Source organism: Haliotis asinina, chromosome 6 (genome assembly GCF_037392515.1).
Source record: "Haliotis asinina isolate JCU_RB_2024 chromosome 6, JCU_Hal_asi_v2, whole genome shotgun sequence".
In the NCBI taxonomy this organism is placed as follows: domain Eukaryota; kingdom Metazoa; phylum Mollusca; class Gastropoda; order Lepetellida; family Haliotidae; genus Haliotis; species Haliotis asinina.
The window spans coordinates 11309884-11331530 of NC_090285.1; the positions used below are offsets into that span (position 1 = coordinate 11309884).

Consider the following 21647-nt stretch of genomic DNA (forward strand, 5'->3'; position numbering starts at 1 on the left):
ACAAAACCCTTATTTTTTACAAAGTCCAAATGTTTACTATTATGTGTACATTGTGCTGAGTATGCTTATGTACTATGAAATAATTCACAGCACAGACAGCCTGACCATGAGAAATATGATTCAGGTTTGGGGCCCTACTTTCTGTTTCTTCAGCCCTTGTTAAGAAATTCTTTTTCATTACCAAGTGAATGTAGTCATTTTGTTGATGTACCATTTGTAACTTCAAGTTTTCTCTGAGAATGCTTTGCAGTTTCACAACTCTCCTCCAAATTCATCCTTCTTTAAACGTTTTCTTTAAATCATGAAATTTAAACCAGCCCCAAACCTGCATTCCTGTCTTCTGGGAATGGTCAGGCTCGACCTTTACCCTTGTTTGACCTTGACCAATGTCACCACCTCCTTCACACATACAGTTGCAGGACCCTGAAGAGAGTCGGGAAGACCTGGTCCTCTTGTCCCGTGAGGACAATGACCAGATGCATCTTAAGGTGACACATGCACTGACCTCTTACCTTCCATCTGTCCATCCATTGTATGTCCATCCACCCGTCTGTATGCTGTGTTCTCCATATTGTAGCCTTATTGTTTGAAAGCCCAAGACTAACGTTAATATGCAATGTTCCAGGGAAGTGTTCCTTGTGCTTTCCATGAATTATTTGAGTGATTGATTTTGTTCTAACTCTTAGTAATCGTAGTTGTTCTATATATAATAGTATAAAAATTCTAAGGATCATATTCAATTGAAGAATAAAACAGATTAACTGTTAAAGCTTTTACACATGTGAACAAACAAACAATTTGTTATTACCAATTTAATAGCCCCAATTTGATAGGCATAGTCAATGACTCGGTTGGTTCAGACATATAGATATGGCATTATTAAGATACGATACAAGAAGTTTGCCTATCACAGTCATCAGAGTTTGATCCCCATTGAGGCGCATTTTGAGGTGCATTTGTCCTCGCGACAACCTGTAAAATTCTTAGGCACCATTGACATATAGAGTCAGATCACTTCCTGTAAAGCCGTTGTCCATGTTCTTGAAGCTGCTATTTAAATTAATTAAATATCTTTGAAGTAATGAGTCGGACCAATTCATGTAAAGTTCCTAATGTACATAAATGGCTTAGGAATATTGCTGCTTGTTGCTATAGTGCTTTAAGAGCTTTCAGAGCTAAAGAGGGCGGAGGGGTAGCCTAGTGGTTAAATCATTTGCTCATCACGCTGAAGATCCTGGTTCGATTCCCCAACAAAGGTACAATGTGTGAAGCCCATTTTCTGGTGTCCTCTGCTGTGATATTGCTGGAATATTGCTAAAAGCGATGTAGAACTAAACTCACTCACTCACTCAGAGCTAAAACATATATTCAATGAATACAGATAGGAATTTATTCGTTTCTCAATAAGTACCAGTAACTTATTGAAGATTTCATCTCTAACCTTAGAAACTTTTGATGTGACTATTTTAAGAACCAGAAATCTGATGGCTAGAACTGCTATTTTCAGTCCTTTGGTAAAGATGCCCAACCTTTCCATTTTCTGTTCATAACTATATGGATAGATAGTTATGTATGATTATATACATAGACAATTCATCACTGTTTTATGATTAGATAGTCCATCATACGACACACATTGCAGCCTCCCCTACTTGTAGTGCCAGAATGTCTGTAATGCTATTCAGCAAAGATGATGAATCTGTATTACATATAATATATCAACGTCTGAATATCGGCATCAGTGCTTTGAGTTAGCCTGCTTACCTGTATCAGAGCATTGGGGGCAGAGGTAGGACAATCAGACTGGGTTTTTGAGCCAACAGTTGGCAGTTCAAATTAAGACCGTCAAATATGAAAGTTGCTTTTGTGAAAAAAGTTTATAAATGTTTAAACAGTTGAGTAAAGTTAAAAAATGAAGTCAAGTTATAATGAAATCCAAATGACATCATAAAATATGCTCATATTTTTATGGAAGAATGATAGCATATGTTCTGATGATACATGGCAATGAGAAAGTACAGATCAGACTTGTGAAACTACTTAGCTGACTGAAGTATATCCCCAGATGCTGCAAAATATATGGCATGCATCATGTATGAAATTGGAGGACACAGTATAAATGTTGAGACAACCAACTAACAATACCCAGCATGAATTTAACTGATGCGATGGAGTTGGACATCTTAGAACATATGAACACTGTAAGTAATGCTCGATAGACCACAGTAGCATTGCAAGCACGGTGTCATGTAGGGTGAGAAAAAGGTGCATTTCAAGCATGGCACCATGGGTGAGAAAAGCATGACATCATGTAGTTGTGAGGCAAGGCTGCATGTCGAGCATGACATCCTGTAGGGGTGAGACAAGGTTGCATGCTTTCATGGTCATCATTGTTCCATACTGCACATTTTCATCAGATGCACTCATGTTTTGACTGATAGTGTTGAATTATTGTGTTTCATGTATTTATTTTTTTAACTTGGAATAACAGTGTTTGTCAGTAAACATGTTACATGTTGCAGATATCGGCCTGGAGATGTACACCTCCAGACAAGAATTTCAGAAACTGAAATATACATATACCTAAACAGTGGTTCTTTGTAGATTATGTTTTGTATTGTAATGTATTGCATCAGACGAAACATTTATCATTTTAGCAATGACAGCCATTCATGCATCATATCATTTTACTAATGTGCATTCACAGTGTTCGCGGTAGGTTTTTTACATGAGTGTGTGCAGAAATGATATTATAAATATGTAGTTCAAATTGTTTGCGTGTGAAATGTTCATTACAATCCTGAATCAGTACAAAATTTCTTTTTTTATATTTTGCTGTTTTAATGTATTTTTTATAATTAAGCACATCAGAATCTATGCATCCAAAATATGCATGCAAAAGAATGTTTACATGTTTTTATAATTTTTTTGTGAGAAAAATGCAGGTTTCTGAGTTAACGCGAACACTGATACAGACTAATAACAAGGTGTGGGAGATCAGACTCTGAACATTTCTGGTATCATGAAAGTCCTCTGAACCCTGTTAGTAACACCGGTTTCATATTAATCATATTTTATTGCAACATTGGCAAAGGACGTCAGAAAAACAATAATGAATTTTATACTAATATTACCTCCTTTCTTAGTTCTTTGAAAATTAGTTGTTTTGAAATAGGTGAGGATAGTTCGTTTTTAAAGTTATCTTTCGTTCATATTAGTATATTGTGAGATAAGAATACTTTGTTGTTAGATATGAATTAGAGATGGTATTCTGGGATTGTTGAAAGTGTTTTAGTGCAAAAAGTTTCAGGTCCTAAAGGTTATCAGACATTCTTTTTTGTAATAATGTTATCTTCTGAGATTTGACTCCTTTATTGTGTGACATAATGTCAAGATGATACCAAGTATTAACTTAAATCTACCGCCTTAGATGAGAGAAACTTTCTGGTTCCAAGTATGTGAGTTACAGAGGAATTTCATATGTTTATAGCCAAACATTATTTGAAGTAAAATACTGATGTTTGTGAATAATTTTCAGCTTAAAACACAAAAAGGGTTTGCATGATAAATGTTGTATATATTTTGTTTTTTATGAAGTGTCAGTCAAAACTGTTAAATGTGATTACTATGTCTGCATGATTTGATTGTCCTATTGAATTTTCGTTGTCATACTAACAAGTTTTTCATATTTGTGTTTATGTATACTAATACATATGTTAGTCTTTACTTGTACTTTTAAGCCTGTGGATGGAGCACTCCAAATTTCTACCTTCAAAATTGTATCTTCTGAGATATGCATTTGGGAAATGAATTACTCAAAGATATTTCTTTAAAATGTCCAGATTCCAGTTTAGAGTTGGTTTCCAGGAACCTATGCTTTCTGTAAGAAGCAACTGAACTGATTGATAGTGCCAGATAGTTGTGTGCATCCTCGTACCCATTGGACATGGGCCATTGCTCATATTTTCAATCACTGGGTTGTCTGGCCCAAGCTGCCATCTTATAGCTGGAACATTGCTGTATGACATGTTAACCAACCAACAAAGAATAATTTATGACTTTGTGTACTGTTTAGAAAAAAGTTCATGTATATTTAGGAGAACTGTCTGCAAGATGAACATGAGCTAAGTATTTTGAAATTGTTGTTTTAAAAATATTCTTGTATTTTTGTGTCTCCATTCGTGTGAAAGGATGTGTGGAATAGTTATATTTTTGGATGTTACTAATGAAGGGCTACCAAAACCATACTGAGAGGCCATTATTTGACTCAATGTCTGCAACAAAAGTTCTTGAATTTCTGATAATAGAATAAACTTTTGTCAATTCAGTTTGCTGTTATATGGTACCTTAAACTTTACAACGGTAACTTCTAGTTTGATGGTAAATGAAGCAAAATGATGGTAAATTATCAGAACAAAATCACTTTGTGCTTAGTGTTACACGTATTTATTGAATGCAGTGTTGAAATAGTTTTTTGTAAAGAACTTTGGTCTTATTATCATGTCTTGCCAGCAACTGGCATCTCGTTCAGTCATCAACAAATCCCTCTCGTGTTCATCAACATTCACACATGTGATGGCCATGGTTCAGGGAAGAAATCATTATGACAGGATTCTAGGATATTTGCGTCTTGAAATATAAAAACCTTTTTGCATTGCACCTTTCACTATTTTCATTATTACTTTTCATTCCAGTGAAAGGGTAAAGTTTTGCCAGTGTACTTACTATTTTGCTTTTTTTTGTTTTTCTTAGACTGATCCGGAGTCCATGTTTTTCAATGATGGAACAAGAAGAATTGACTTTGTTCTTGCTTATAAGACAAACACTGGTTCCAATGAGGAAAAGCGTAAAAAACGGAGGGAGGTGTTTGAAGAAAACCTCAGAAATGAGGGCTTAGAACTGGAAGTTGAAGAAAAGAAGGTAGGAATTATTGCTGAAAATTTTAGTGGTTTTGTTTGATGTGAATATGAAATAAATATAAATGAACATGATGTAAATAAGTTCATTGTGAGATATATTGATATGTTTGTTTCAGTAAATGGGTTCCATTGCTTAGCAATTTGATAGAGAACTCTCTTAGTACCTGAGCAGATTATTACAATTTTTATTAGTCATAGTTATTGCAAATTGTTTATCTATTTCTCTCTCTATATATATATGCAGAGTGTGGCTTACATTACTAATGGTTTGATGCTAATTAATATTTCAATTTCCCTCTATGTATGTAGATATAACAGTAATATTCACAACATTTGCAAATTAAGCTAGTCTTTTCATTTTTACATATATGTTCAAGGAACATCTTATTGTAATTGCTAATGTTATACTTTTGTGTATGATGGAAGTTTATGGCATATTTTCTCTCTTCATTTCTCATTGTTACATAATCAATGTTTCAATGCATGTGCATGCACCATGAACTTGAGAATGACAAACTCATGAAACCATTCCTACATTCCATTAACCATTATTTGGATCACAGCGGTTTAATGAGTCAAGACAAATAATTACATGATGAAATAATGTGTCAGAAATTTGTTCTAAATATTAGGCCAGATCAGTTTTGTTTCTTGTTTTGTGGATTTTTGTCCTCAGGAAACTTAAAGCAGGAGAAAAAAGATTAAAATCAACCATCAAAGTAACATTCCTCTTGAATACTAAAAGTACCCTTTTTTTTAGCAATTTATGAAGTGTATATGGGGCAAAAAGCAGTAAAAAATATTTCTTTTTGTAAGTTTACAGTTTTGGCCAAAGACTAATGGTAGGATTTTATTTTTTAGTTGTTGGGAAATTTTTTTATTGTCTTTTTCTTATTCTTGCAAAAAAATACAACTTGAGGATCTATGAAACAAGAAATAAAATTGGTCTGGCCGTAATATAAACTAATTTTGGATGTTTGTAACAGAATGACTGATTGAAAGATCGCTCTGTTTATGAAACTATGTTCATATTCTGCTTTGGCACTGGAATTCATGACTGACGTTTAATTGAAATTTGCTGTCTTAGATAGGTTTAGAATGAAATTGCCTTAATTTACACTTATTGAACAAATCAATATTGTATTAGACTACTCAGCTTTTGATGATATGTGTGTCATTCACATTGTGTAATGGAAAGAAGTGATTCAGTTTCAAAAATGAAGTACTACATATGAAAAGTTTCAGTGAATATCTATTCATTTTCTTATCATGGTCTTCATGTAAAAGTGTTTATCATGATTTTTTTGTTGGAAATGTTATAGTGCAATGTATTGAGTATTTTGGTGTGTTGTGGAGTGTTAGAACTATATACAATATCTAGATTATGATAGAAAATATTTGTACATGTATTAGGAATATCTAGTTCAATAAAGTTATGTGATTGTTGAAAACAGCATAAATGCTTGACAGATTACCAAAAGAAAAATCTATGCCCTTTAAAGCAGGCAATATGAAATTGATCCAGGTTCATGTCTGCATGTCACTGTGAACTGGACATGAGCTTGCAGTGCCTTTAGAGTGATCTCCCCTGTTCTGAAATCGAAAGATCCATAATTCTGTGATTGGTTTGTGTAACCATTAATCGTAATTTGTACTAAAAATATTGTTTTCTAAAAATATATAACCATCCATCTAACATGGATGTGAATATCCATCTGAAATATTTTCAAATTTATTTTGATACTTAATGTATATTTTCTGTATTTTGAAGCAGTGTCTCATGGAACATAACTACTTTTGGTATTTGTACAAGCATTCATGGCATGTCTGTATTGTTTGATGATTTTTTAAATAGTTACTGATCATTTATTTTACTTTTTCTTAACAATTCTATAGGCGGTGAGTATACCATACTAGCAAACACAGTTGTGTTACCTCACTACCATCCACACCCCCTCCAAGCATGAATGTTGAAATCCGCATAAAACGTGACAGCAACTTCCAAGTCCAAGAATGCCAAAAACCTTCAGTGTGTGGTGGATCTTTGTTTTGTTGTAGCATTTGTAACAATTTTAGCCTGTTTAGTGCTTGCAGCTGCTGAAACATATGTGCTGAAGTTAGGCTGAAACAGCTTCTGTGATGAAATTGTTAATTTGGAAGTGGTATGATTAACCTTTGATCGTAGATGTAGTTGCTTTTGTCGAAATGTGCAAACATGCTGCTAAGTTAGAGTGATTAACATTGAGTTTTGTGGATGATCATGGTGAAATTATGTGTGTGGAATTTCTCTTAATTTTGATTGTGCTTTGCTATGTATTTTTGGCTTACACCTGAACAACTTAGATAACCATCTTGTAAACATAATCCCCAAGAATATAGAGTTTCATTTGAGTTGAGATGACCCCCAAAAAATCAAGAAATTAGATTTTTTTTGATAATTTGTTAGAAAATACAGACCAACTCGAAAAAGAAAAAAGAAAAGAAAACGTGTACATTCATTTGAAATTCTTCAGTATGTTATTCCCATACTTAAATAAAAAGGGGAAAAAAACATCAGAAACCATTCTGAAAAAAAGCATTTAATCTAATCTTTATTTATTTTGAAAGCTTCTCTATAACTGGAATATTAGTGATCTGAAGGTCTTTGGATATGATATAGGATTGATCACCACAAGTTACATCATGCTTAACAGGTGTGGGTGTGGTAAATCTTTTTGTTGGGAAGACTGGAGTCTTTAGTGCTTTGGGATGCAGGTATTCTTGGACTTTGAGGATCAAAAGTATCAGTGCTCAGTATATTTTTCAGCATTATTTTCTTAAAATCCAAACTATAATCTTTTGTTCTGATATGGCTGGAACTCTACCATTTTTCATCATGCCAGTCAGAAATTGGCCAAAGTTCTTGTGGCAATGAGTACCCCATTTTTGATACCTGTTGTGAATTTGCTGTCACATTTAATGCCTATGAAATGTAGCTTTTCAATATGATCAAAGGTGTTAAGCATTATTTAGCTCCAAATATCTTTGCTTTTGATATGAATATACCAACAGCTATTACAAGATAAATTAGACAAAAGGACTAGAAAGGCAAAACAGTCCCAAAGCTTTGATACAACCTTCATGTTATGTCCTACAATCATGATCATGATCATATGATCATATGATCATAGTCATTGCCATATCTTCATATCTGTCATTAAAGGAGCAAATAAATGGGATTCTTGAAAACGTTTTAAAACTTTGGCAAAAGAGTTTACAGTATTACTATGATTACAGTATGATACAGTAAGATAGTATGATACAGTATTACAGTATGATGCAGTAAGATAGTATGATAAGTATTACAATATGATACAGTAAGATAGTATGATACAGTATTACAGTATGATGATGAGAACTCATTCTAAAAGTGTAATAATTTTCAGACAGTTCAGTCTAAAGAGGATGGGGTAAATGTTTAATGTATCAAAACACATGTCATTTCTGCTACCTGCACATTTTTGAGGCCATTATTATTTTATGGTATTTGCTTTTGTATGTTTTATCCCTGTATTCAATTCAATTTTTTATCCTTTTCACCTTATTATCCAAATGACTACACTGGAAGTTTTTTATGATTACTGTTGAAGTATTAAAATTAAATACACAAATTAAAATTGCACCAACACATACCACACGCTAAGAACATGATGCAGCTTATTTCAGTAAATAAACTAAAACATTTATAAAAATGCAGCATTCTTCACATGCTCACATATGCAAGTTTAACAAGTTTAAGCATTAGCTATAAAATAATCATTTATGTGGTTAACTGCTTTTTTAATCAATTTGTTTTTCTAGCAGACGTAAACATCTTTACTAGCACTGAATGGTACCAAACACTGAGCAAACAACAATAAACAATGCAAATAGTGGTGTAATCATGCACCAATACTGTATTGTATCCCGATATAAGGCTTACTGGACAGTTACCTTTCAACTCTTGTATAATGATACAATCATTGTTGTGGAAGCAGCTGAAAAATGCAGGGTTTGAATGTTAAACTGAATTGTTTGACAAGTTTTATAAATAGCATAACTGTCATAGTTCTGTTTAGACTGTAAGTGTTTACTTTACAATATCTCTTTTTGTTCTCTGAAATAAGTGACTTATCCAGGGTTGTGATTCATCTGCTGAAATAAATAATATCAACTTTTAACAAAAAGTACTGTTTCAAGCTGATCTTAAACCATTAGTGTTGTCCCGTCAAATTGTTTCACCCTTGCTAAAACACATGCCCAAAGAATATAATCCAATATCTAACCAGTTGCTGATGCAACAAATTTGTTTTATACTCAAGCAGTGCTGTGAAATGTATATGGGATCTTGTATTTTTTCAATTATCCAGCTTCCATCTTTTGACCCAAATTCTTTTATTCTTTTCATATCAGACAGATATATATATATGATATAGTATGTAGAATAGTGTGTGCATTTATATATAATTTTGATGAAATTGATGAAGATGGATCAACGTCCAGATGCTAATGCTACATTGTTGGCCCAGCATCAGGGCTATACGTCTGCTGACAGTTCTATACAAACCTTTAAACAGAGAGATAAGAACATACGTACTCCCCACACTGGTGAGTGCCTAGCTCACCAGTTTCATAATCATAAGTGAGGTTATGTTATGGCCTGTTTGTCCATCATCTGTCAAAGATGTCCTTTGTCCAGTGTGTACACGTCCCAGAGGAGCCTATAGACCAGGGAAATTGAACTTCACATTCACGTTTTATACAAGAGATAACACCACAGTTTTATTGAGTGGTTTGCAACTGATTTCCAATATGGCTGCCATACCTACCATTTTGAATATTCTATTTATGACCATTGTTTTGTCATATTTGTTCAAGATTATTCACATTTGGTACATGTGTCATTAGTAGTTGTGCTCAACATGTATCATGTGTATACTTTCCAGTATTACACACTCCTGACTCTTACATTGTTAGAGCACAAAAAACATTCTCCCCAAAACATATCCACCACCTTTTGTTTGAATATTTTGTTTGTTGCTGGTGATGAGGTCAGTTTCAATATGGCTGCCATAGCGGCCATAGTGTATTGTAAAGTTCAAAGAACAACAGTTGATAAGCGGGATTTTTAAGGAAAATATGTCATACATAGCTGACATAGTGAACAAAATCAATGGGTATTTGCTGCATTCATTATCCTTCAATATTCAACCCAAATTTGGCAGGTACAATGCTCAGATGTTGTGTTCAGCTGCTTATTGAATGGCATACTCCAATATTTAACCAAGTACATGTTTTGAAACTAATAATGTTTGCATGAAGTTATTATAATGTACATGTTTGTCAGTATAGACATTAAGTTCTTGAAAAATTAAATATGTAAGAGTAATTGAAAATTTTCTCAAAGGGTAAACTGTTGCTCTGATTCCATAATGATTACAGTAAGTAAATGCTAAAAGTATGATAGTAACTTTACAACTGATTCTCCAGTCAACAATTATATACCAGAAGCTATGAAGTATTTCAGTTTTAATAAAGCTACCATCAAACACTACTTGGCATGATTGTACATCATCCATATTATATGTCTCATGATACATCATCAGTATTGCATTGTGTTCATCTGAAGTTTAACAGTAAATTAGGTTTATCTTCACATCCACACTTCCCTTCCCAGGCATACTACTCAAAACAAGTTAAGGAATGCCTGATTCCTGGATGTTAGTACATGATGTGGTGTTCTTTAACCTCTTTTGAGTAGGATATATTCAGAATGATAATTTAAACAAATATAGAAATTATATAGGATTTCCCAATTACCTAGACCCCTGACCAAAAATGGCATGTTTATTTTGGCTGGTAAGTTAAAAAATTAAAAAACAAGTACTTTAAGTAGGTCAATAAGCAAAAGAAATAACCCCTTGACTTATTGTTGAAAACATATGCAACTTCATATTCTGTTCTTATTTCACTGACCTGTACATGCATACATTAATTGAATGATGTATAAAAATATTACTATTGCAATTTTACTTGGAATATTATACCCAGATTGTAAAGTTTTTGAGAAAGTAAACAATCTAAAGCATACAAGACCCACCTGTTGTACCAAAGGTGGCAGGGTTTTCCCTTAGTAGAGGGAGATAATCAATGTGTGTCATCTTTCTCCCTTTTCCTTCGTGCGTGATGGATATGCCCCATTTCATATGCCCTGTTTCATTTTCATATCTTCATTTATATTCTCTTGCTAATCACATACATTGCAACCCATTTGAAATTTTCATGCATGGGGTTTTATTCAACTTTATGTTTTAGCTGGTATTTTTTAAAATGTCGATTTCATATGATATTCAACATGGAGTATGTATATTCAAAACATGATATGTCTTTCTATAAACGCCACCATTTTCTCAGTTCACATGGATTTGTGATAGTTTTCTCCCATTAAGCCCAAAACTTTTGGGTAAATCTGAAATTTTTTGTTAAATCTGTTTTTGATAGATTCAACACAGTCAGCTGCAAGCTGTCTCAGTAACCATTGTCCATGCATGTTGATATCTCAGATGTGAGCATCATATTTAGATTTCATTTGGGTGCACATTTTCATCAAGTTCATATTTTCAGCAGGGTTAGCGGTTCCAACATGTCCTTTTCTTGCATAAGGCCTGGTTTTGATTTCCATTGGAGTCAAATTTGTGGAGCTTTGTCACTCATTACTATTTTCTGCATAGAACAGAGACAATGATTCAAGTCAATTTAATTTCATCTTTCCACTAACAGAAACCCCTGGGTAAACAAAACAAAATCCAGCAAGTATGTGTAATGTTTAGTGCACTTAGTGTCATGAATGTTATAATGGATAGTTAGAACTTGTACTGAACTTAGGAAAAATAAAAAAAATATTATACTTAGAGTTTTATAGAATATGTATTCCCCCTACATATTGGCCTTATTATGTATAATAATGGAGAATTATTATCCTACATGTATTAACACCTCATTCATATAATAATCATGGTAGACTATGCATGTGATAATCATCATGTATGTGCATGGCTAATGTAGTGAGATTGTTTAGTTGTATTATAATCTTGTTTTAACATGCAAGTTGGTGGTGGTTTGTTGACTATCTAATGATGCAGAGACTGCTGTGGGGATTATAGGGTGCTGTTGTACGAAATATCCTTAGCACTAAGACTACCTTAAGTCTGTCTTAAGGTATGGGAGTTACAGCACCTTAGTGCTAAGATTACTTAGTACATCAGCACCCAGATCAGAATGTGTCCTCATGCTGACAAATAAGGATATTGGAGTGTCAGACTAAATAACTACATCTCTCTCCAGTAGTTTCACAGTAGGATACATTTTGTTGTTTTTCGACATTTTCTCTTTCTTTCATAATGTAAAACAGAATATGTTATCAGTCAGAGCAAGAAAAGACCCTTCACTTGATATCTAATATGTCAGATTTGTGAGGAGGATTGAAATCTTCCCTAAACTTTACATTGCGTTTTACATTGCATTTTACTTTGGATTTTACTGGCTGAGGGAAGAATATTTGAAGGTGGCTCCTTTCCTAAAAATATGATCAATTTCTGTGGCTGTGTGTGCCAGGTTTGGTTCTCAAATTGCTTTTGTTACAATATTTGTTTAAGCGTTTAGAATAAAGTTGGGATGGTCAAAAACTTCGACCTGTGCTCAGACTACTTGAAGTGTTGATAATACAATTCTTCACCCAAATATTGTTGCCTTTCATCTGAAAGTGTTTGACAATCCATGTTTGGCTTTAAAGGTAACTGTCAGGCTAGATGACCTGGTTGATGCATGTCAGTGGCATTTTAGGACACTTTAGATTTTTGGTTGTTTGGTCTAAGAGCTAAGCTTGACTTGTTTTGATGTATATATGGAAAAAGGCAGTGGGGTAGCTTAGTGGTTAAAGCATTTGCCCATCATGCTGAAGACCCGGGTTCTCTATCCCTCATGGGTACAGTGTGAGAAACCCATTTCTGGTGTCCTCTGCCATGATATTGCTGGAATATTGCTTAAGGTGGCATAAAAGTAAACTCACTCATTCATGCATATGGTACAATGCTCAGTGATAAGAGCCACACTTCTCTCATGGTTGATATCAGTATTGAAAAGTTTCCAATGATATTACCCCAAAACTACTTCTGTTTGTCTCAACTTGACAGCATATATGAAACCTTTCCTGAATTGGGAAAATGAAGTCTTCAAGAAACTGAAAATGGATGACAACGCAGAATTGAATGAAAACATTGATCCTAAACGTGCACCAAAGATGAATTAAATGCACATTTTAATTTATGAATCTGTTCTTCACATGCACCAATGCTAACCTATTTGTAGATCACAAATCTGTTCATTATTGTTTTTCTGTAACGCCTCATACCGTTACTGGCATTAACCAGAGTCTGTCTGCCAATCCTTGATGGAACTGGTTCATGCCATACTTATGTTAAGATGCACAGTCGGTGGATTTGTAGTTCTTATTGCATGATAACAATCAGGTAATTGTTCGTTAAAATAATTGTTTAAGATAACCTTTTTTTCACATCTTGCAATCACCTTTGGTACCACTACCTGCATGGTAACAACATTTGGTAATTGTTGAATAAGTTAATTGTTTAAGATAACCTTTTTTCTGCATCTTGCAATCATCTTAGGCATGAAATACCTTCTAAAGCATGCTGCCCTTCTCTATCATGTTAGTAATTCATACATGAATGACTTTCAGTTTACTAGTAATATATTTGTGAATGGGCATGTAATTGTTTGGTGTTTTAATTAAAGTAACATTATTCATTATTCGATATATTCTAATATGCAGTTGGTTCAACTCTCAGGTATATTGTTTGATGTTATTCTTCTTATTATTATATAGTTTTTACTCTTATTCACAGCTTCTAAAGGAGGATAACCTGTATTTTGTCAAGGTCCATGCACCGTGGGAGGTTCTGACCAGATATGCAGAGATCATGAGTATGAAGATGCCGTTGCAGGTAATAATGTTGTGATGATGAGGAGGAGGATGCTGATGGTGATGATGTTGACCAATGTGCTGTCAAGTTGTCAAGAAGTTTCATTGTCGTATATTTTTATAAAATTTACTCTCTCTATTAGAGGAATGTTTTGAATTCTTTTACCATTTTTCCTGCATTAATTTGTTTCTATTTTTAACTATTTTACAGTTAAACTTGATGAGACTTTTGTCATTTTTCTATCAAAGCTAATCAACTCACACATAGTTCTTAGAACCAGAAAATAGCTTCTGTGTTAGACAATGGTAAAGCTTTTAGGATGAGTTTGGAGGGGAAACAGCCATTGTGACAATGATAAAGTATTGCAGTATACTATTGCAACCAACTACTGTGAGCAACTACTGCAACCAACTATTGCAATAGTTTTTTTCTCCTTCCACTGTTTCAAGTAAAGTCATTTCCCACATGAATGAATAGTTAATATGAAATAAAAAGAAGTAGCTATAGACCAAGTTTGTTTGAGAGGTAACAGGGGCAGATAACTCTAAATCAAACTGAACAAATCTCGTACTTCCTGTATTTTCAGCTGCACATTTATCTTCAGAAATCAAGTAGTAGACTATCGATATTCACACATACTATGGTTGCATTGATAGTTTTTCGTTACTGCCTTTGATTAATTGCTAGTGGAGACTCAACAAGTGCAATCCAGCCATAGTTTCATGCTTCGTTACAGCCCTAGTAGCTTTGTTTCAACAAGTAGATTTGTCATGAGGACTTATGACATGACTAGGATTAGTTTGTCATGAGTGACCAGCTTAAATAGCTGAACAAGTAGAATGTTAGTTTTGTGTAGTCACAAACCTTCAGTGACATTAATTGTCCACCGAATGTATTCACCAACAGGACCAAGGAGATTACGACGACACCGTAAGTAGCTGTCAATGTCCAGTCATCACTGCCCATTTATTTTTCATGTAGATGTTCATTTCACGTTATGACTGTACTCATAGAATGAAATAAGGGAACACATTTTCCAAGTACAAGAATCTCCAGAATGTCACTCACAGTGTAATACATACTGTGGAAACCTGGACAAGAAAAAATGAACACTTGTACTTTCATGTGTCCCCTTATTTGTTTCCATGAGTATATAATCTTTGGAAAGTGTCATGTAAGCTATAGCAAGTATCATGCATGTTGATGTAATCACGTGATGGGTGGGTTGAAATGGTTACATGTCATGTAGGTGACATCTGGCATGTTAAATTTTGATGGTGCCAGTGAGATAATGGTTAAAAGACTGGTAAATGGTGGCGCTGGACATTGGCATTGTTCATTAGCTTAGTGTTCCGGTGATATGCAACAATTGTTCCCGTTCTGTTAGTTTGTTGTAACAGATGTTCTGCTGTCGTTCACTTGATATGGGACATTTCACAAGGTGATATCTGTTTTGGAGAAAATTGATTTGTCGATCCAGTGACCCAAATATGAAAACCCTCTGTGGAGGAAGACTGCCTAAGATGCACCATAAAAAAAACCCAACAAAAATCGGGGATAGCCAATGCCAATGCATATGGGGAAAAAGTAATGATGAAACATTTACAAAGGAATGAAATAAATTGTCACATTTTCCCTTAATATCTCTTCGTCATCTGTGTCCTCCTTGGATTTGTCCTGGAAATGTAGTATGCCATTGTTTTTTAAATGGTATGTTAGATAATCAGAAAAGAGAAAAAATATTCATCATTATTGGTATGACAATTGTATCATTGATAATATACTACTAAAACTGTTTTTTGAAATTTAAAGTACACTTACAATATACAGAGTTCTCTCTGTATTTATGGGTAACTTACGAATAAGTCAAGATAACAAAATTATGTTTCTCCAAGACATCACTGGAGCCCATACCAACATTCTCAATTGCTCAAATTAAACTGGAATGAGGGGGTTGAACTGGCATTTTGGTGCCCCACACCAGTTTCTTGTTAAAGTCGAAAGCTCTTATTTAATCAGACATTTCAGCGAGTAATGAACACCTTTTGAAAATGTCAAGTGTAAAGAGAATGACAGTAGTATGATTAATGCTGCCAGTTTTGAAGGTTTGTATTTCTGAAGGATGTACCTGCAAGACGAGGAAAACAACGCCTTTGATAATATTTGGTTTATTTGCTTTGTTGGATGCAGATGTGCAAAGAACTCACCAAATTTACTGAACAATTATTAATGCATGTATATTTGGTGTATGGGAGTTAAAGATATGTTGTGAATGAGACTTGAATTCTTTGTACTTAGTGTATTTGATGGAGGATATATAAAAGTTATGTTCATTAACCATTACAGTCACATGAAACAATGAGAAACAGCTAATTTCTTTATCAAGGTAATTCTTGGTTTGTAGTTCTTGAGAAAGATTCAGAGATGGCAAATCTGTGTCTGCCAAATGGAAATAGGAGTTAGTTTCTTGTTGAGACCCAAATGCAGGACATTTCAACAATATGATGGTATACTCAAAGAAAGGGAAGGAAAGTAGAATGCTTCAACAGGAGCACTGCCATCTAGCTGTAGATGTAGTAACAGATTTAGTGATGGGGAGTCTTTGCCTGGTTTGAGATGGAATATCACTGTGCATGTTTGTGTAGGTGAAACTGCTGTAGTACCCGAGACTCTTAGATTCATAGAGGAAGCAGTACTATAGAATGCATGGCTTTTGGGATGGGTGAATGCTGCTCAGGTAAATTTATGTTATCAAATGAGTGAATGGTTGGGTGGGTGGTTGGTTGAGTGAGTGAGTGGGTTTGAGTGAGTGTGTGGGAGGGTGAGTGGGTGAGTGAGTGGTTGAGTGAGTGAGTGGTTGAGTGAGTGAGTGGTTGAGTGAGTGAGTGAGTGCATCACCCATTTGAGTAGAGTGATATTTAGTCAAATGTTTGAATCATATATATCTATTGGTCTTGTAAGATGAGCATATACCGACATATATAAAGAATAAAAATGATTGAATAACATGCTTTTCTCAGTATTAAGTCTGGGTTATTAACCCAACATCGTTTTGCACCAGTATTTATGTAGACACATGACTAGATGATATTAATATTCTTGTACTCTGTATCATTTAAAATCCTGAAAAGATTCTTGTAATGCCAATGTATAAAACACATAATAGAAGCAGTGCTGTATATTCAGTGGCATGATGTCCATTGCACCATTATGGTAACTGTATTACAAATAGTGATGAGATAAGTACATAATTCAGGCAATATTGTATGAATGTACAGTGATGATAGCATTTCTTGATCATGTAAGCCAAAATATTTTGGGACAAAGAAGCGTTTCATTCAAGAGGTGGATGAAGATTTGACACAAAATATGGTTTTTATGTCTGAATATTGTGAAAATTTATTCAGATAATATGTGGGGTAAATATAGTCCTCATAGATGTAAATGCCCAAGAAATATTTTCACTTTGATGTTGGAAATACTGCCTTCAAATAAGATGAAAAAGCTCTGGAGTTTCGTTGCTTTGTTCGTTTCTAATAGATACTAATTTTGTCATGTTGTCCATGTCGCTCCAGTCAAGCTGGCATTATTAACATCTTTTGTTGTGTTGATACTAACATGGCTCAATTTATTTGAGGATTTGCTCTCTTACTTTTCCAACATTTTCGGCTGAATTTGCTTTGAATGTCGTCAGTGTATGATTTCTCAAAATTGCTGTTTTGGACCTTTGCCTGTTTTTGTCTTTGATGATGCTCTGCATGACTTTGCAAAGTATTTGTTTTAATGTTGGAAGTAAGTGTTCGCTGTATGACTGCAGCTATCTTGGTCTGAACAGTTTTTTGTCATGTTAGAAGTATTTTTTTAGTGAGTTGTGATTGTCAGGATTATGATAAGTTTTCATACATACGCAAGTTCTGGGATCTTTTTATTTTAAAAGCATCAAGAAGTTTGTATAATAAAGATGAACATACTTTATAGACTGTCAACTTCTTTATTGCAATTCATAAATTGGTTCATTGTTGATGCTAACACCTGTATCGTGCAAGTGATAATGGTGTTAGCATCTACACCAAAACATCACTTGTAATGCAATAAAGAAGTTATCATTCTGTAAAATGGGTTTCTCTTTTTTTTTTTTTTTTTCTGTCTCTCTGACTGGAATGTGTAATCTTTGCATGGATGTGCTGCATGACGGAAGTTGGGTTCTCGAAGTATTTATATCTAACGTAATATTTTTCTCCTTTGATATCAAGAAATTTCATTCAGCATCTATTTTGTATACTGGCTAACTTTTGTATGCTGGCTAACGATTTCTTCAACTTATTTTCCTCTCCAGTCCAGTTGATAAAATAAGCATGATTTTTACGTCCATGGACTAGGCACTCCAAATATTGCTACAAATCAGGTGTCTGTATATTTCTTACAAAGAGGAATGGAATTCAAATGCAATTTGTATTTGTTTCACAGGAGAACGACATGCTAGATACCATCACAACTTGCTGGTCAAAATGTCCAACACCGTTTGATATTGACAGTGACCGTCTGCCTGAAATGTCTGATTACTTCACAGCTGCTTTCTCCAGAGAAAGGGTCGACCAGTGAGTAAAGTTGAATCACTTCTGGATGACTGGTCAAAGGGGAGACAACTTGTGTTGCAATTATCTCTCTTTGACCATTCCCATATCTTTCATCATTTGAAAATATTTCTTTTTTCTGTTATGTTTTTTAGCTTAGAAAAGGTTTACGTAACAATTGCTATAAGGTATTTGCTTAAACCAACTATTTTTAATGGTTAATGATCATATTTTTATTTATTTTTATAGCCATTGTTGTGTAAAATGGTATAGAATAAATTCACTGAGGTACATGGGTCATATTAACACTGAAGTGATCAAGATACAAAAGTTGATAACACACTAGGTACGTTAAAAAGGCATGTTTAATTCTTTCAATATTCTTATTTAGTCATTGTCATGCATTTTATCTTTTGAATATATTATTCCACATTCATCAAACTGTACTTTCTTTTTGTACAAATATGGTTCATGGTCCAATTGGCTTGACTTACACAGTACAGTACAGTACAGTACTTCCAGAAGACACAATTGAGTGCAGTCATAAATTTCAAGTAAATAATAATGTATCATGAAGCCTGAAAAAATGTTGTGGTTCCGATTATCCAACTAACCTTTCAATTCTGGTGCTGACCCTGATTTTTTTAGGCAGTATGAATAAAATGAGCTTTCTGATTCCGTACTTTTTCCCAGCACCAGGAGATATCGGTCATTCTGATAGAGAACATCAACATGATGGCCACAAGTTTGACTGAGTAACCAATTTCACATTGATAACTGTGTTGTTAGTTTGTACTTTTCTTCTAAAAAATTTGGAAAAAGAAAAATGAAAACCCTACCTATTTACCCTAAATTTTAGAGAGGTGTAATTGGATCCACAACATATTTTATATTTGGCCTGAAAAAACATTACTCAGCATTAAAAGACATGTTTATTCCTGCAACTTTATCTAGTGTTGAAATTCAAAGACTATGTATTTGCTTTACCACAAAGAATATATATGTATGCTACCATGTTTTCCAACTTTTCTCCATATTTAGCTTGGATTGTTTTATAAGTATGTTTCCACCAATTCTTTATTCCATTCCTTCTTCGTGGCATTGAACAGAGGGATGTAAGAACACTTTCCATTTATTCTGTGTGTCTTAATAGACTGAGATTTGTTGAGAAAACCACCCAGTCAGCACACCAGATATCACACTAAACAGCCTCAATTTCAAAATCCATTCAGCCTCTGTGTGTGAAAGTAGACGGGCCGTGGGATATCCGAGTTTTGACAAAACTAAGATTACTCTTAGGGCTGCAATGATTCACCCAGACCTTGATTCAATTAATTTGATTTTCCATTTAACTCTCAGGGTCAGTGTTTTTATTGTGAAATGCATCGTTATCTTGGGGATTTCTACGAAGAACAATTCTGGACTGGATATGAGCCCATCGTCAAGCATTTCGTCTCATTTCAACGTTCGAAACTGCTCAAAATTATGTTCAGGCTGTGTGGAAATAATCTTTTAAGGTATTGAAATATCGGACCAAAATAGAGATAATGGTTATCGAAAAACAAAACTGAGGTACCAGATTCGATTTTCGATTAATCAAACTGGATCTTTTACTATGAAACAGCCTTAACTTTGAAGCCAAAATTAACCACTACTTTTGACAGTATTTTGATTCAAATTTGTAAAAGAAACACTTATCTTAAATTCGCTAGTTGAAATTGATTCAGGGCACAGATCATTACCGAAAATGGTTTCATTATTAATTTGCTGATGGGAACAAAACTTTTTGTCTAAAAATTCAGTTGTGACAGGTTATGGTTCTATTCAGTTGACTGGGAGGGTTTCCAACAAATCTTTATGATGGTGTACCTTTGTAGCATCATTCTCTGCACGTTTGTGTCCTAAATACTGTCTGCATGGTTGCATGCTGTCCCTGGTTAAAACTATCACAGACCTGATGTGAACCAATCACTGTGTTGATACTAACAATTACATCATGCAAAACATGTCTTATTGAAGATCAAACCTTATGCTGTTGATCGCTGGATTATCTGGTCCAAACTTGATTATTTACAGACTACCGTCACTTAGCTGAAATATTACCCTGTGTCATGTTAGATAACAAACAAAAACACTTTATTCAAAACTGGCTTCCAGGGGTGATATATCATTTTTGCGAAATCAAAATGACATCACCTTGGAGGATATTGCTGTAATGAAATTGCATCAGAGATGCAAAATTTGAAAGGCAGTATGTTCCAATACCCACCACCCATAGCATATGTACTAAATTGTTCTTTGAATTCTTTTCTTGAGTACATTTTGAGATTGAAATGTTTTAAAACAATAAAATGAAATAACTACAATATTTATGTTATCAATAAGGCCAGGCCAATTTTATTTCTTATTTTATGGATTCTTGTAAGTTTACTTTTTTGGCCAGTAAAGACAAGGATTTTATGTTTTGAATGAGGAAAATTAACTTTGTTGTCTTGTGCTTGAAAAAATATGACCAGTAGATCTGTGGAACAAGAAATAAAATTGTCTGGCCAAATTAATAAATTTTTTATTGAAAGAATCATTCATTTTGTAGTTTTTATGGTATTCATGGGTTTTGACAAATTCCATAATTGCTAAATTGTATTAAAGCAATGAAGCGTATGTATATCTGTCTGCAGGTGAGGATATTGAATCATAATTGTGTGTTTTTAACTCCATGACCCCACTCTTGGAACTAACTTCTGAAGTTGGATGGATGTTGTGTAATCCCTTGGTTGTCCTTGGTGCATGTGGACAAATCCTTGGGGTGTCCATAATAGGTGTAGTGTAATCTCTGGATCATCCTAGTTGAGTGTGGTTTTATCCCTGATTTGTTTTATAGCGCTTCTGTTAGATCCCAATGTCTAATGAATATTCCAGTGACAGGCTAAGATGTGTCTTGGTGTTTTTGTTTATTAATAGAAATATGATCATCTGACAGCCCATATTCATCTTCCTCATGATGTTGTTTTTGTTGTTGTTGCACTGATTGTAAGCCAAGAGTTCACTGGGCATTCGAAATGTGCATTTTGGTGAATCTTGTATCAACCATAGTATCTAATTCATTCTGTGACAGCACCCATCAGCCCTTTCCATTC

The 21647-nt window shown here is 34.2% G+C and overlaps 1 protein-coding gene across 9 annotated transcripts in view; it reads left to right on the plus strand.

The window, feature by feature from the left end:
- LOC137287448 (anoctamin-4-like) overlaps nt 1-21647 on the plus strand; it is a 109617-nt gene that overhangs the window by 53510 nt on the left and 34460 nt on the right. For 4 of the 9 annotated variants that reach the window (XM_067819742.1, XM_067819748.1, XM_067819745.1 and 1 more), the window contains 5 exons: nt 414-488; nt 4753-4920; nt 13859-13957; nt 14843-14866; nt 18404-18534. In XM_067819742.1, coding sequence (XP_067675843.1) covers nt 414-488; nt 4753-4920; nt 13859-13957; nt 14843-14866; nt 18404-18534 — 497 coding nt within the window. Of the gene's footprint in view, nt 1-413; nt 489-4752; nt 4921-8344; nt 8369-13858; nt 13958-14842; nt 14867-18403; nt 18535-21647 lie in introns of all 9 variants that reach the window. The other 5 variants (XM_067819744.1, XM_067819747.1, XM_067819749.1 and 2 more) reach the window with 3 other exon arrangements.